Raw genomic sequence first — 16341 nt, forward strand, 5'->3', positions numbered from 1 at the left:
ACACCCACATACAGAGAGAGAGAGAGAGAGAGGGGGCGTGGTTTTAGACTAAGTCAGAGTAGCATATAAGTCAACTAGGCAAGCAACTGCACACTGTTACAGTCATCTGAGTTCTATGTTAAAGTTTACATCTTGGTTTTATTTTCTTTGAGACAATGGACAGTGGTTTTGATGACCTAGATGCAGCAGGTTTCCTGGAGATCTGGCAACACTTTGATGCAGATGGTGAGGACAGCTAATACCTTTTTTTTTCATCAATACCTGCTTAAAAAGATAATTAATAATGTACTTCCTCTGTTCTTTAAAGCCATAGGGAAAGAAGTATTTCAATTATGGTGAAACATTTGTGAGTCCTGGTTGAAGGAAGTCATTTATGTTCTTAAAATGTCTGTACTGGTCATATGGAACAGTTTTATTGACTATTTCTGAAAATGGAGAAAGCAAATGTCATTTCACATAGAGAATAGGGAAACTGCATAACAATCAGCAAAACTCAGACAAAGTCAATAAAAAATATATTAAGTTGATAATTATGACAGAGACATAATCTGACTGTATTGTTGCAAAAGGGGAGGGTGAGAAAAATTGCAACTTGCTTCCTAGACAAAATAAAAACTTTTTTTTTATTTGACAGATAATGGCTACATTGAGGGCAAAGAGCTGGATGAGTTTTTCCGTCACATGTTGAAGAGACTGCGTCCGCAGGTTAGTAATTGTCTTTGGATGGATTCATTAAATGTGATGACAGAAGTTCAATACATTGCATGTCAAGGGGTAGCTAAAAGGGCACAAAGCAACAGACTGCAACTGCAGAAACATTGTTTTCTAATGTTACAAAGGCTTGTATTACTACCTACGTATCAATCTATATAACAGTTTTATAAAAGCATGCATTGTTGATTTGAAATCATGTATCATAAGAACAAAGAACTGTTGCAAAATTGTATCTTGACAAACAATTATAATTTATTTTGTAATGCTAGGTCAAATAGGAAACCATTGCAAACATAAATCTGAAATCAGCTTCCAGAAGGTGCATTTATCTTCACCGATTTTGCATCACTTTATCTTTGTGGTGTGGTCAGCTGGAGCTCGATGCAGCTGTCAGGATGGGTTGGGTAATTGTATGACACAACACGATTATAGAGCTCTGGACACTCTCAAAAGAAGAACCATTTATCTCATGATGGTTATAATGGAAAACCAAATGAGCATACAACTGTTAGTTCATTTCTGGTCTGCATTTGTGTGCCACACTGTGTGCGTGTGTGCTAATGGGCCTGTGCTTAAACAAACACTCTATGACCACATGTCACTTAGTCTCTCTGATGTTTGCTTTACATCACTTAAGCCCCCAGGAAAAGTACAGTTTGGTGTATCTCTCTCTAAACAATACAGCAAAGTCTGGTTATCTTATTTTATCATTCTCCACTTTAAAAGTAATATATGAATTTGACTTTATGGTACCCTTCTTATTCATGTACTTGTATTTCCACAGTTGTAACATGTAAGACATTATGCAGATTTTTCAATTTCCATTTATATGCTCATATGCAAATTAATGCATTTGCACATAATACTCTAAGTTAAGTATTACAGTTAAACCAGTGCAGTTATGTCATTTTCCTACACTCTGATGTCATGTGTACATGTTTGCAGCCATTGAAGAGTTGTTGCTACCCTGGAAGTGGTTGTTGAGGATCCAAATATATATACATGTTTTGTGTCAGTGGTGTAGAAATGTCTGCTTAGCAACAGGAGAGTGCTGGCACCTAATGTGGTGATAAGGATGAATACATGTCTCTCTGTAATGAGCACAGGTCTGGCACCTTGCAGTCTGCAGACTGTGTGCTCAGTCTGCACTGAGTGATTTGGACTTCAGCATCTATAGATCAACACATTTTTATATTCATATAGGAAAAGGATTAGGGTTCATAAGAGACAGTGGAAGATAAGCTTCCAATCTGGAGCTGAAAATTGATGCATTAGTCTGACCCTGACATTATACTGGGAATACAAAATGTGATCCTGAACTCAGATTCTTGAATAAGTAGATATGTTGAGTAAGGAAGATGTAATGTGAGCCACAGAAAAACAACAATCTCAGAGTTCAAAAGACAAACCTTGAAAGAACAAAATATGTGAGAGCATAGGAGTCTCCATGGTGACATTGCTTATAATAAGAGTGACTCAGCCAGAACAGTCTTTATATTCTAAAATCATGAATTTAACATTTTATGGTGTGCCTTTGTCTTCAATAGAGGAAATAGTTGTAAAAAATCAACAATTATCTTTAATATTTTGGTAAACAGACTATTTTATTTTCCCCCATGATAAATTCTGTACAGATTCATAATATCAGTTATTTCCAATAGTGTCTTTGATGAAACAAGAAAAAGGATTGTATTATAATCACGTGTCTTTGCAGGAGAAAGTGACAGAAGAAAGAGTCCAGAGACTGAAGCAGAGGTTCATGTCAGCTTATGATGTCACTGCTGATGGGCGACTACAGATTCAGGAGGTACAGTAACTCCCTCTTTCACAAAACCATTACGTTCAGCAGACTAAAAGCAATGTCATTTAGAGTCTCTCTTATCTCTCTCTATCTGCACATGAGCAAACCATCTCAGGCCTACTTCCTCTGTATTGAATATGTTCTTCTCTTCCGTTATCCTCTCTCTCACAGATTAATCTACTCTTCTCTCTTCCTCCACCATCCCTCTCTCTGCATCTAGTCTCTTTTGTTTAACACATGTACAGCTTGTTTCACATTCAGCAAAAGCCTAATTTCCAGGCTTGCTGAGCCGTCCTGTAGAGAAGTCGGGAGAGCTGTATTCAAACCAAGAAAATTCTATAAGGGAAAGAATCTAATGAACATTTTGGAGATTCTAGACAGCACAAAATAAAATGCTTGTATTTCCTAAAGGGTGATGTGAAAATGGCTTTTTAATTGAGTCAGTTCATTAGTTGATTAAATCTTAATTAAATGTATCAGTATAAACTTTGACTGATAGATCACAAGATCACTTCTCTTTCCTGGAAATGTAAAACTAATCTCTGATGACATTGCTCTCTCGCTCTGCGTGTGATCCAGCTCTTGGCACGGCAACAGCTCTTCATCAGAGCACCTCATATTACAACAGGATCTTTTATGCATTCATTAGACCCATCCCTTAATGTATTGAACTCATAGACCCCAAACGCTCTGGCTTTTACTCATTAAGCTGTGGAAAAATCAATATATGTGTTCCATAAGTGGCCTGTTGAAGACCATCATTTACTGTGGCTAATGTTGGACCAGTGAGATAAAACCTCTTTGTCTAATAGCTTCTTTTAAAGCTTCACACTCTGGTTACACCCCAAATATTTGCTCTATCTAACAACAAAATTGCTGTTTCACTATGTGAAACTCACTGGGATTTTAAGTTATTTTAGGACATAAGGAGTGCAGCTGATAGCAGACATAGTGTGTTTCTAAACTACATTTATAAAAAAAAATCACAGTATAAACAGTTCTTTATTACAAGGGGATTTTTCCTTTCTTATACCATTTTCATTTAATGAGCCCAGCAATAGACTTAGGACCAGTCCAGGGTGGAATTGCTCATGCCAGGCACTAGCTGTAAGAATTTAGGCTCCTCTAGTAAATACACTTGCCCACTTGTTCTTAGTTACTGAGCACTTCAAAGTTGTTTGTTTGTGGTTTTTATTTCCTCTTTACTGGTGCAGCCAGTCACGATAGGGAGGTGGTAGGCAGACTTATCAGAAAGGCCCCATATCCTGTGTGGTATCTGCATTTCACGCTTGTACTACTCTGTTTCAGTATCATATTGCAGATTTGAGTTCTGACTTCAGCGAATCAAGTGGCAACTCCAATGTATTAATCAAGTGTAAATTCATAAATCTGCTGTTCCTAGAGTGTCCACTTAAGACTGGATTCAGAAGCCAAGGGGATCAGGCTAAAGCTCATCTTAAAATGTCATTTTTTACAGTAGAAATAAACATGTTTACAGCATGGTACAAAAAAAACAACTCTGGTCTGTAAAAATTAATTCTTTATTTGTAAGAATTGTACAGGAAGTGAGTTTAGTAACTCATCCATTGTGATAATATTAAGGCTAAGAGTTACGCATAAGTTTGCTTAATTGGGGGCGGGGTTGATTTGACCAATATGGGGAAAGCCATCGTTGGGCCTCATAACATATCCTCAGAAACTAATGGTTGACTTTACTGAGACAACAGCCATGTTTTATCCAGCCCAAGGTATGGATGTTGAACAAAAGGAAGGTTTCAACCTGTCATTCATATTTTGCTGCCATCCACGGAAGTCTATACAAAGCTCAACTTTGCATCCTGTATTTTGCCTTTGCCTTTTACAAACTGCTTTTAAACATCACATCACAGATTTTTATTTGTAAAAAATCGTGAACACCATGTATCATTTTCCTTCCACTTCACATGTATGTGCTACTTTGTGTTGGTCTATCACATAAAATCCCAATTAAATACATTTAAGTTTGTGCTTGTAACGTGACAAAATGTGGAACATTTCAAGGGGAATGAATACTTTTGCAAGGCACTGTATATTTGTGAATTACTGAATCCTAAAATGTATACATTGCCAGCTATTGTCATATGTTTTGTATGCATTAGAAAATAACTCAATACTAAATATATATGCACATTTAGGCAAGCAATTGTCTTTATTTCTAAGCCGGTCTGTAGATTGAGACAACATGCTGACTATATTTTTTCCATTATGACTCTGTTGCTCCACCCCATGGTCTTCATAAGGAGCAGAGTTGTCTTAGTATTTTTTATGTGTGGTTGATAAAATAATGATTATTAAGTCGTCATTAGCTTTCTTGTTTTAGCTTGTAAAAGGTGATTACTTGTTTTTCCATTTTAGATTAAATACCTTTAGGCTTTGTACTTCTGATTTGATAAGTGAAGCAATTCACATATATCTGACATCATGGTTAGACATGTGTAGGATAAAAAGGAATTGAATTAAACTAAATAAGAGATGACCGGGCCCTTTATTTTCTTTATCATCTGATTTCCAGGAAAGAGAAGTAATCTTGTAAATCTTCTGACTCTTCTTGGGCCTCTGTTGACTCAGTATTGGTGCATTGCGTTTAATCTGACTGAGCTGTTCTGCAGCTTTCTGATCAAAATGGCTGCAGTATCATCTTGTATTTTAATGAAATTGATGATGGGGACAGTTTAATCTGCTAATGCAGGGCTGATACCATTAAAGAAGGACAGACAGGAGAAGAGCTACATGAACTGGAGTGAAGCCAGGAGGAACTGCTGTAGAATATACTGTAATCATACATCCCCTCTGTCCTGTTGTATCCGCCCATATAGGGAGCTCCAGTTTGTGCAGGTTTGCTGACACATATAACTAAGACAACTACTTGCACATTCATGCAATATATATATATATATATAAAATAAAATATTAAAATAAAATATATTTAATTCAATCAAAAACTTAACCACAAGACTCTTTCTGTAAACAGTGTCCAAGGGTTAGTTTTCTTTCAATTGATCCATTTCTTCTTTGAAAAATAGATGTTTAAAAAACCAACCCCTGATCTCATGAAGAAAGCAAGACCAGATCAAAAGAGACTGAACTATTTAAAGTTTAAATCTCTAACTCTGTTCTGACCTCTGATCTGTTTTCCAGTTGGCCAACATGATACTCCCTGAAGATGAGAACTTTTTGTTAATTTTCCGCAGGGAAGCTCCTCTGGACAACAGTGTTGACTTCATGAAGGTAAGCTCTTCAAAAAAACGTCACCCAAAAATCACTTTATAGATGGACATGGCGACATGGGACACGCCATATTCCAGCCAGGAATATTTAAACCACAATGTGTCAATACAGAAGAGTATATTATATATATTAGCATAAAAACAATTAAATACACAGGTATACTTTTATTTGGGGTGGGATGAGGAGTGGGTGCGGGGGGGTGGGGGGTGGGGGTAAATGGTTGGCTGAATCATAAATTGTGCTATGTTGTACAATATCAAAGCCACTGAAAAACAACCAATAAACAACTGATCACAAAAAAGGAAGTATACTGTTAAGAAAATTGTCTAAGATGTGTATAAAGTAGGGCTGTCATACCAATTTTTTTTGGCAATCATGTTTAATTGCATCATTGTCCATAGTTAACTCATGATTAATTGCAAAATAATCACACTTTTTTAATATGTTGTAAATGTAATCTAAAGGCAGATTTTTGAAGTTTCTAATACTCTCAGCAACATGGGATTGGACAAATATGCTTACTGTTTATTCAATTGTATGATTCTTATTATTGCAATAATCCAAAACAATGACAAAAACTATACAGACAACTCCCTAGAATAACTTTAAATATACTAGAAACTCCAAAAATAAACTAAAAGCCTAGCATGGCAAACTCAAGCCCAACAAGCAACAACTGATGTGCTATTAACGTGTTTTGACAGCCCTAGTATAAAGCAACTGTGAAGTTCACCATTCATTATGGGACCATTGTGGAATTGTCTACTTGGTATTCCCTTGTTTGTGTTTTATGTTGAGGAATTAGGCTGAATTGAAGTAAAAAAAAAGACGGGTAAAAAATAAAGTTCACTTTAACCTCTGCAAATGATCCAGAATGCAGCAGCACGTCTGGTCTTCAACCAGCCTAAGACAGCTCATGTCACTCCCCTGCTCATATCGCTACACTGGCTTCCAGTTGCAGCTCGCATTAGATACAAAACTCTAATCATGACTTACAAAGCAGTCACCAAAACTGCTCCAGTTTACCTGAAACCCCTCATCCAGGTCTACTGCCCTTCTCGCCCGCTACGCTCAGCCTCTGAAAAGCGCCTAGTGCTTCCAGCACACAAGGCCTCAAAATCACTAGCTGGACTCTTCTCTTCTGTTGTCCCTAAATGGTGGAATGAATTGGCCAACTCCATTCGATCTGCAGAGTCCCTCTCTACTTTCAAAAGACAGCTAAAGACCCAGCTCTTTAGGAAGCACTATGCACTTAGCTAGACTGTTCTCCACTGTTGTCCCCAGTGGCAGACCATGTCTTCCAGCTACAGTTGACTCACACTGTCCTGCTCTACTCAGGGAATCTGTGTTCAGCTCTTGAGTGACCCAGCACTTGGTACTTTGGTCATTATTGTGGTGATGACAAGTTAATTGTTGATGATGATAATGGAAGGTCTTAAATTATTTGGTTGCTTCATTGTAGATGTTCCTTATTTTATTAATAAATAAATAAAGAAAAAAAGAAAACAAAAAAAAAAAAAAAGACTTACTTACTTTTGTGCATTGCCTTTAGACTGCTTGGCAGTACCTGCACCCAAATTGACTTGAAGCACTTTGTTACTTTTACTGATCTTGTTTCCTCTTGTCTAGATCTTTGCTTGTGTTGTTCTTGTTCTCGTATGTACGTCGCTTTGGATACAAGCGTCTGCTAAATGACATTGTAACCCCTGTTGCTGATGATGATAATGATGCTTACCTTACATCTTTCCCATGTTGTCTAGTCATTCTAGCCAGGATGACCAGTCAGCCGAGTAGAAAAGTCAAGTTGGAACATGTGCAAAATATGAGAAAGTCTTTTAAAACCTTAGAATTATACATTTATTTTGTGCACAATGCAAAGTTTCAATAAATTCAATAAGCTAATGGTTGTTATCATCTGAATTGTGTCTACTGTATCTATCAAATGTGAATTTAATCTAGTGTGATATCTCAATAGTGATGACTACAATGACTTATTTAAGGAAGTTGTATTTACTTATTTGTATTCTTTGTTACTCAAATGCATCTATAGCCACAGAATGGAAGCCTTTGCTGATTCATTCTCCCCTCTTTCTGCAGATATGGAAGAAGTATGACATTGACTGCAGTGGCTACATCTCGGCTCAGGAGCTCAAGGTTAGGTGATCAACACTAACAAAATGCACTTCTATTCATAAAACAGAACTATTACTCATCTCTCTTCAGTTCAAGGAAACATTGTCAGTGTTGGCAGAGGTAGAGAACAAGTGTAACCCTCAGCCATTATTTCCTGTACTCTAACACAATGAGATGTTTGTCCTTTCAGCCTCTGACTACATGTTTTTCAAGGAGTAGAGATTCTTGGTAATTTTAGGTTACAAAAGGGTTCAACTGCACTCATTTTGTAAAGCATGATGTATCATTTTTTGTGTATTTTCAATAGATGTGTGTACTCAAGTGTCCACCCAAGGATTTCACTCTTATGTTTGTGTAATTATTTGTTATACCTTTCTCTCTCAGGCTTTTTTAAAAGACTTGTTCCTGCAGCATCACAAGGAAGTGCCATCTGACAAACTGGAGGAGTACACAGACACAATGGTAGGCGTACTATCACTCTCAGAAACACAACCTTCATAAAAAACCCTCAGTATTAGGGGAGAACAGGGTTGGTTGTCACACTTTTTACTGTTTTGATGATTGCTCATCATCAAAACATCTTTCAATAGTCATTCCTACATTAAATTGAAGCTTAAGGTGTTGGCTTGAAATGTGTATCCCTCTCATTTTCCAATTATTGTATCAAAGAGGCAATTAACTATCAAAGACACTCTGACACATTGTGACAACCAACCCCATCACAGGGATGGTTGTCACAATTGTATTTCAATAGGAAAAATCTTCTTAAAAAGGTAAGAAGGCAGAACTAAATTTGAAAAATGCACTGACAAGTGATAGGCCTACATAACTTAATGCATTTTAACATAAAATGAGCAAGGAACATGAAGAGGAAACACATCTTTAGGCCAGCCTATATAACAACATAAAGAACAAAACAAATAGGCCGAACAATAATGGCTACTCAACCAGGCTACATGCAGTCACTGAGTTACAGTGATGGCACATGTAAGTTCTGCGCACTCCAACTCATTTCACCATGCATGATTTTGCCAACATAGGGGTTGGTTGTTACATGTGACGACATTAGCATCAAGGCTAACAACCATCTAACAACTACTTAGCTAGCTAATAAAAATCTAACTATAGCTTTCCCCTCACACTTTGTAAGGGTAACACTTATTTCGTTATAAACCCATCGTTTAAAAGCCTAGGAGAAAAATACTGAGGAGCTGAATATTTACAATTTGACATGAAAAACACAAAAAGTCCTCTCACCTCAAGTTCAGCTGTCTTACTCCAGAGAAGACTATGTAGGTGAGCTCAGATCCTAATTCTGGAAATGTCCATACCCCAATTTGAGAGACAGTGGCCTCTGGTGGCGAGATATAACAAGTGTGCCAACCAACCCTGGTGACAACCAACCCCGTTCTCCCCTACCTACTTGAGTGTTTGGAGTTTGAATATACAATATATGTGTTATACAAACACAGCTCCTTCTACTTTTTGTGCCTTTTTTCGAGGTGGCTAGTTAGGTACTGTCGTTGCATTGAAATGCAATAAAAGAAAAGAACACCTCATATCCTCAAAACATATTTCATGTTAAATTTCACAAAAAGAGCAGTAGAACTCCAGAAAGCTGCAAATGTACTATTCTTCCAGCTAATGTATAAATGAAGAAACTGATCTAAGAGACTTTCCACTGTGGATTTTTTTTTAAGATTTAATTTTCTGCTGCAGCTTCAAAAAGCAGAGGGACACAGCAGACAGCATGGTTTGAGACAGTCTCAAACAGCCTGTGATTTCTATAGTCCCTTGATTTATCTTTACTAGTAGAGGAGACATGGTTCAATGCTCAGAGTCAGATCAGATTATTAGTCTGCCCTGCAGTCAGAGATGGTGCTTTGAGGAAATAACAAGGACAGACAGATTTCCAGTGGGTGGAGTAAATCTAATGTTTCCCAGTAAATCTGTTTTTCTTTCTTACAGATGAAAATCTTTGACAAAAACAAGGATGGCTGTTTGGATTTAAATGACTTGGCCAGGTGATTATCAGAGATCATATAAAGGACGACATTTAACATTCGCCTGCAATGTTAAAACAGCTGAAACCAATGTTTGTGTCTGTACTAAATGAGTTGGTGTTAGCAGGGATACATGGAGACTTGTTATTGGCAGAATGCTTTTGATTATTAACTTCACATCAAGGTTCAAATAGTTTTGAACTTAACCTTATTTCCTTTTTTCATTTTTTGGGGTTTTAATTTCAATTTCAGTTCAGTTTTAATCTATTGAGTTTAGTTCCTACTTTTTGAAGATGCATTGTGTTGGTTCAATTTAATACTTAGCTTTAGTTTTTTGTAATGTGGGACACTTGTCAGAGGGTGAGAACCAAAAGGGCCTAAAAAATTGTACAGTGTTCTTAAACTGCAGCCTTTTCTGTTTGTTTGTTTTTCCTCAATCAGGATTTTGGCTTTACAGGAAAATTTTCTGCTGCAGTTCCAGATGGATGTAAGTGTTTTCTTTAATATATGGCACATTAAAACATAAAGGTAACACTAAGTTGAAGCAAAATAATAAGAAATGTTGTTATTTTTCCCTCCATTTATCCATACATTTTAACCACATGTTTCTTCTTTCACAGGCCAGTAGTAAAGAGGAGAGAAAGAGAGATTTTGACAAGATCTTTTCCCATTATGATGTTGTAAGTACAGAACTGCACATAATCTGACTGCTGTTCCTTAATTTCATCTCATCAGAGATTATTATTGGTATGTCCTACAGGAAACTATGATAGACTGTGAACTGCTGGTTGTTCGATCTATGAGTGGTCTTCATCTCAGTCAGTGGACATTTTATTTGACAAGGCAAAAAAATAAATATCAAGGCTTCTGAATAGCACTGATAGAACCTTTCCAGCCAACCCAGATATCGCTGCCACTGAATTAACATGTCATTATTTTTATGATGTGCTCATTATGTAGAACAGCGCTTAGTAAAGTAACACAGAATCCAAATATCTCCTTTACCTCAGTAATGACACAAAATGAAATACAGCAACTTTGATTCCATGTCACTCTTTGGTTGGTTGACTTTACTTAATTAGACTTATTCACAGGATGGTTCCAGATACAAATCACCAATAAGTGTCCCTGGCTCTGTGAAATTATATGAAAAATTTAGCCTGAAGTGTCAAAAGGTAATTGCATTTTCACACTGAGGCCTGATTTTCACTTTCAACAGCTCATCAAGTGGAAATATTTTCTTGATATACTAACGCTTTAAGTGTATCACAGGCTTACACACATCTTTTGCTAGTCTTTGAGAAGGTTAAATATGCAAAAAGTTATATATATATCAGTCAGAAATAGCCCAGATGTCATGGAAAGAATTATCTAATTTTCACTAATGAATCTTTGTACTGCTGGTTTAAGAGAGAGAGCACCATATTTTTGCAGCTTACATTGTGTGAGTCCAACCAGTAGCAGTGTTGTTATCTTAATATAGATTTTACTGTAAGGTACAAATTTGATCAGCCCAATGCATGCTGGGATGCATTATGCCCTGGATTATCCCAAAGAAGAAGAGGACTAATGAATGGCTTAACAACCTGATTGGGATATCGGTTAAATAAAGTGATTTTTCACTCTTCCTTTCTTCTCTTTTCTGTCTCTCTTTTATGGTCTTTTCTTTTGCTGTTCAGAGTAAGACAGGAGTGCTGGAGGGTCCAGAGGTGGACGGCTTTGTCAAAGACATGATGGGGCTGGTTAGGGTAAGATATTACAAAACTTGATGGGTTTTTTAACTGTTATAATGAAATCCTTAACATACATATGTACCTTATACAGCGTTTAATTATCTGGGAAACAAGGGTTTGGTCTTCAAAAGTACCTGCCAAAATCCTAAACAATAGGGAATTGACACCACGGTAGTGTTTTAATCCTAGTACATTTAGAGGACAAGCAGCATTCGGCTCCTGAAATAACTTGCCTAGATGCTCAGATAATGATAGTGATAGACAACAACAAAAAAAAAAATATGATTATTGATTCATCATTTAAGTATTTTAAGGCAAAAATACACTTTGATATCAGCAAAGTTTATATGGTTGTAATTTGATGCTCAATTGTCATATATTATAACATACTTAAGGCTGCATTAAACAGTTGTGGTTTTTTTCTTGGAAATTGTAACTGATATTTCCAATTTAATGATTATTGAAATAGTAACGAGATTTAATTCAAGTAAAAAAAATTACCTCATTAATAGTTGTTTTAAAGTGTAAAGTACAATTCCGAAAGACAACACCAATGTCGAATGAATTTGATGGGTATGGTCTGTAAAAATGCTGGCATTGTACTGACGTTAATCACTAATGATACACACTGCTCCTCAAACTAGAGCAAAGAGACACAACATCATTAGGTGCTAAAAAGCATCTCCATTTCTTTCTCTCAGCCCAACCTCACAGGTCCTGATCTGGACAAGCTGCGAGCCGTTATGTTGGGTCACTGTGACGTCAACAAAGATGGAAAGATCCAAAAAAATGAGCTGGCTTTGTGCCTGGGTGTTAAACCTAATGCATAGGTAGATAGTCGTACTATTTACAACACTGTATAACATGTATTACATTGACTCTGTATTTGTGGTATTATCCATAAGAGGTTTGATTTTATCTGGATCGGTCTAATTACTGGGTCATTAAAGGTCAACATTTAAAAGGAATCATTTGATCCTTCAAATAATTGACTCAATATGACAGTGTACAATAAAAACAAGATTAAATTACTAATATGACATTGAATATCAGTCTTTTCTGCATGTTGTAATTGGAAAGAATGGAATTAAATATTAATGCATTTTGAGTGGCTACCTGTGCTCTAAGTATGCAACAGTTTTTATCAGTGTGTTAGTCTGTGACCATGTAATTGGAAATATAGCATGATTTGAATTGTATGATTACATTTTCTCTGTAACTTTAGTGATGAAAGTAGTTATCACCCAAGTGTGTGCCATTTGCAGGATTCTCTGGCAAGAATGCCAAAGTTAACTATGCTGATTTAATATTAATGCAATGGGTTGTAGAGGGAAATAAAACTAAGACAAGGGATGAACTAATGTTTTTTCTCTTCTCTTTGTTGATTATTTAACCGTCACGTTTGATAATCTCTCAATATTCCTAGTAACAATGTGGTCTACTCCTTGATTGAACAGAGCACCTGTGAGTTTATTCTGCCTTTCTCCACTGGCATCCTAATGATGACCAGTTCTGTTTCAGCAGACTTGTCATTAAAAGTGACATTTGAGGCAGATTATATTCTGCATATAAATGGTTACTACCTTTTCTAATGGGTAGCTTCATGGCTTTAAAAAAAAAAGTTTGTGTGGATTTGTTCTAGCATGTGAATCTTGGAGCAGATAACATATTTAATATGTCAGCTACAATAAGTTTCTGTGTTCCCAAGTCTATTCGTAGACATATTTTCTAGGGGTGCAACGATAAACAAAATTCACAGTTCGGTTCGATACGTTTTTGTCACGGTTCGATTTTTTCTTGTTGGAAATAACACAGGCATCTCCCAGGCGGTAATAAAACAATATACAAGAGGCATCATTGTGGAAAAAAATATTTCTCAGCTTTTATTTATATTTGAACAAAAAGTGTCATGTCCAAAATGATTCATACCCTTCTCAATAATCAATAGAAAAGCCTTTATTGGCTATTTACAGCAATCAAACACTTCCTATAATTGCTGACCAGCATCTTGCATCTCTCCACTGGTATTTTTGCCCATTCATCTTTAGCGATGACCTCCAAATCTTTCAGGTTGGAGGGTCTCCTTGCCATCCCCCTGATCTTTAGCTCCCTCCACAGATTCTGAATTAGATTCAAGTCAGGACTCTGGCTGGGCCACTGCAAAACGTTCATGTTTTTGTCCGCTAACCTTTTCTTCACCACTTTTGCTGTGTGTTTTGGGTCGTTTTGGGTATAGTGCTTTTTTTCATGGTGCCGTTTACTATGATTAGATTCCCTGGTCCATTGGCTGATAAACACCCCCAAAGCATTAGGTTCCCACCACCATGTTTGACAGTGGGGATGGCGTCCTTTCTTCAAATTTGAATAAAATCACTTGAAAGGCCAAAGTTGTGTTTGTCCAAATTTCCAATATATAAACACATAAAAAAAAAACCTGGTGAATAAATACTGTCAATCAAATCAAAGCGGTCATATTTATGTTGAGTTAACATTATGAGAGAAAAAAAATACTTCTTAGGGATGATATGTTATTCCTGCCAATATTCACTTATGTGGAAATGTGGATATTCACTTAAACCTACAACCAGGGGCTGTTTTTTTTTTTCTTCAAGCGTGGAAAATATAAAGCCACACTGCCTGCCTGAGCCATGCATGAGAAGAACCATAAAACCTAAAATATACTGCCACTTCTATTGTATGTGCAATTTTTTGTGAGATCTGAAGCTTGAATAAGACACAAAATGTAAGATTAGAAACGTTTCAATATGTTCTTTGTAAACTTTCAGGAATGTTTCAGGTATTTTGAATAGCAATTTTTGGAAAAACCTTGATCTACAACATCTAAAAATGCATTACTCTAACCCTTATCATAACCTAAACCCTAACCCTAATCATAACCTTGACCTTAACCCTAATAGTAACCCAAACCCTTATCATAACCTTAACCCTAACCCTAATCATAACCTTGACCTTAACCCTAATAGTAACCCAAACCCTAATCACAACCTTAAACCTAACCCTAATCATAACCCTAACAGTAACCCTAATCATAACCTAAGCCCTAACCCTAATCATAACCTAAGCCCTAACCCTAATCATAACCTAAGCCCTAACCCTAATCATAACCCCTACCCTAATCATAACCCTAACAGTAACCCTAACTCTAATCATAACCTAAAACCCTAACCCTAATCATATCCTTAACCCTAATCATAGCCCTAAGCCTAACCCTAATCATAACCCTAACCCTAATCATAAACCCTAACCATAACCCTAACCCTCTGTATTTGTAAAGTCATACATCTTTAATTAATCCTTCTGTTGATCTTTAAGTCTCTAGCTTCTTTGGAGAATGGCAGGAAAATGTAAGGGTGAAGTCAGGCTGAAAGATTTATTCCCTTTGCCTTCACACATGCAGCTCACTGGGTGATTTTAGGGGAGTTTACAGGAGTTTAGGGTGAGTGTGAAAACAGCATCAGTCAAACAGTTAGAGTGTAAACTGAAGATCATCTCAGTCCTCTCTGAGCACAGAGCAGCCACTGTGTCTCTGCAGAGAGAAACTTATAACAATATGTGTTTTGGACCAGAACCCACTCTCTCAGACGGACTGCACTCAGGGCAGATGTCTAAACTTCAGAGGATTCCTTTAAAGAGTCTAAATTGAATCAGTGTAGAGACTCTGAACAATGAGACTCATGAAATAAGATTTTCTGCAGTCAAAGCCACATCCAGACATGTGAGACTTTAAAGAAGGAGGAAGAGGACAAGGTCTGAATCCTTTATGGTCGGATGTGTCTTTGAAATGGTAATAGGTTTAAATCTGAATGTGATCCCTCTGCAGCATGAGCGGGGAGGGGAGGCCTGTTGTGATTGGAGGGTTTCATATTTATTCTCCATGCTCAGTCTCTCCGCTTCCCAACCGTTTTCTCTGGCAGCTCTAATCCAAAGCTACTCTCATGAAGGACAAAGAGTTTTCTGTCAGCACAACTCCTCTACATATTTCAGGGGGGGTTGTCCTGATGGTGTATCTCGTGCTGAAGGTTTTGGGATGACAGAGAGAAGTGAAGACCAGAACTCTGAACATTGGGGGTGTCCTTCGTCTGCGCTTAATCGATGCCTTCAAATCCTGAGTGATTCAGCTCCAGGTGGTAGGTGAGAGAAGATGAAGAAATATCAAGAGATGACTAACACACTGCTGTATCCACCGTTTTAATGACTAATCATCTGTTTCTGATGCAAAACCTGGCACTCTGTGTGGATGTGTCATGAGTTTAAAGTGTTTGAGAATGCCTCTCTGTCCTGCTTTCATTGTTCAGGTGACAGGCTCAGTAAATGGGTCCCTGCATTGTCTTTATCATTTTTTGTGTAGTGCACAGGTTTATTCTGCTGGTTTCTCCGGTTTTGTTTTGTTAAGTTAAAGTGTTTAATAATGTAATGATTAAACAACACAAATGCTGATGAACCAAAAACATTTGAATCATAAACACCACGGGCCAACAGAGGACAGCTGAGCTGATGTGTACATGACAACCATGATCCGTATGTGAAACGTGTCTTTACCAGCTGAGTGTATATTCAAACAAAGCGTGCAGAGATCCCCTTAAAATCTACACAGAGCAATACAATCAACCAAACCACCTCCATGGAATCACATCATGATTTATGGAGAGCTGCTCCCACCACCGCTTCA

The 16341-nt window shown here is 37.1% G+C and overlaps 1 protein-coding gene across 1 annotated transcript; it reads left to right on the forward strand.

Moving 5' to 3' along the window:
- Positions 1–68: 68 nt before the first annotated feature.
- Positions 69–13008, forward strand: scgn (secretagogin, EF-hand calcium binding protein). The gene is made up of 11 exons (XM_034698212.1): positions 69–225; positions 635–705; positions 2429–2521; positions 5693–5782; positions 7880–7936; positions 8300–8377; positions 9884–9939; positions 10360–10405; positions 10539–10598; positions 11598–11666; positions 12353–13008. Exons 1-11 carry the CDS (start codon positions 156–158, stop codon positions 12479–12481), a joined length of 819 nt encoding a protein of 272 aa, XP_034554103.1. The 5' UTR covers positions 69–155; the 3' UTR covers positions 12482–13008.
- Positions 13009–16341: the final 3333 nt, after the last annotated feature.

Source organism: Notolabrus celidotus, chromosome 12, assembly GCF_009762535.1.
Source record: "Notolabrus celidotus isolate fNotCel1 chromosome 12, fNotCel1.pri, whole genome shotgun sequence".
NCBI classification, from domain to species: Eukaryota; Metazoa; Chordata; class Actinopteri; order Labriformes; family Labridae; genus Notolabrus; species Notolabrus celidotus.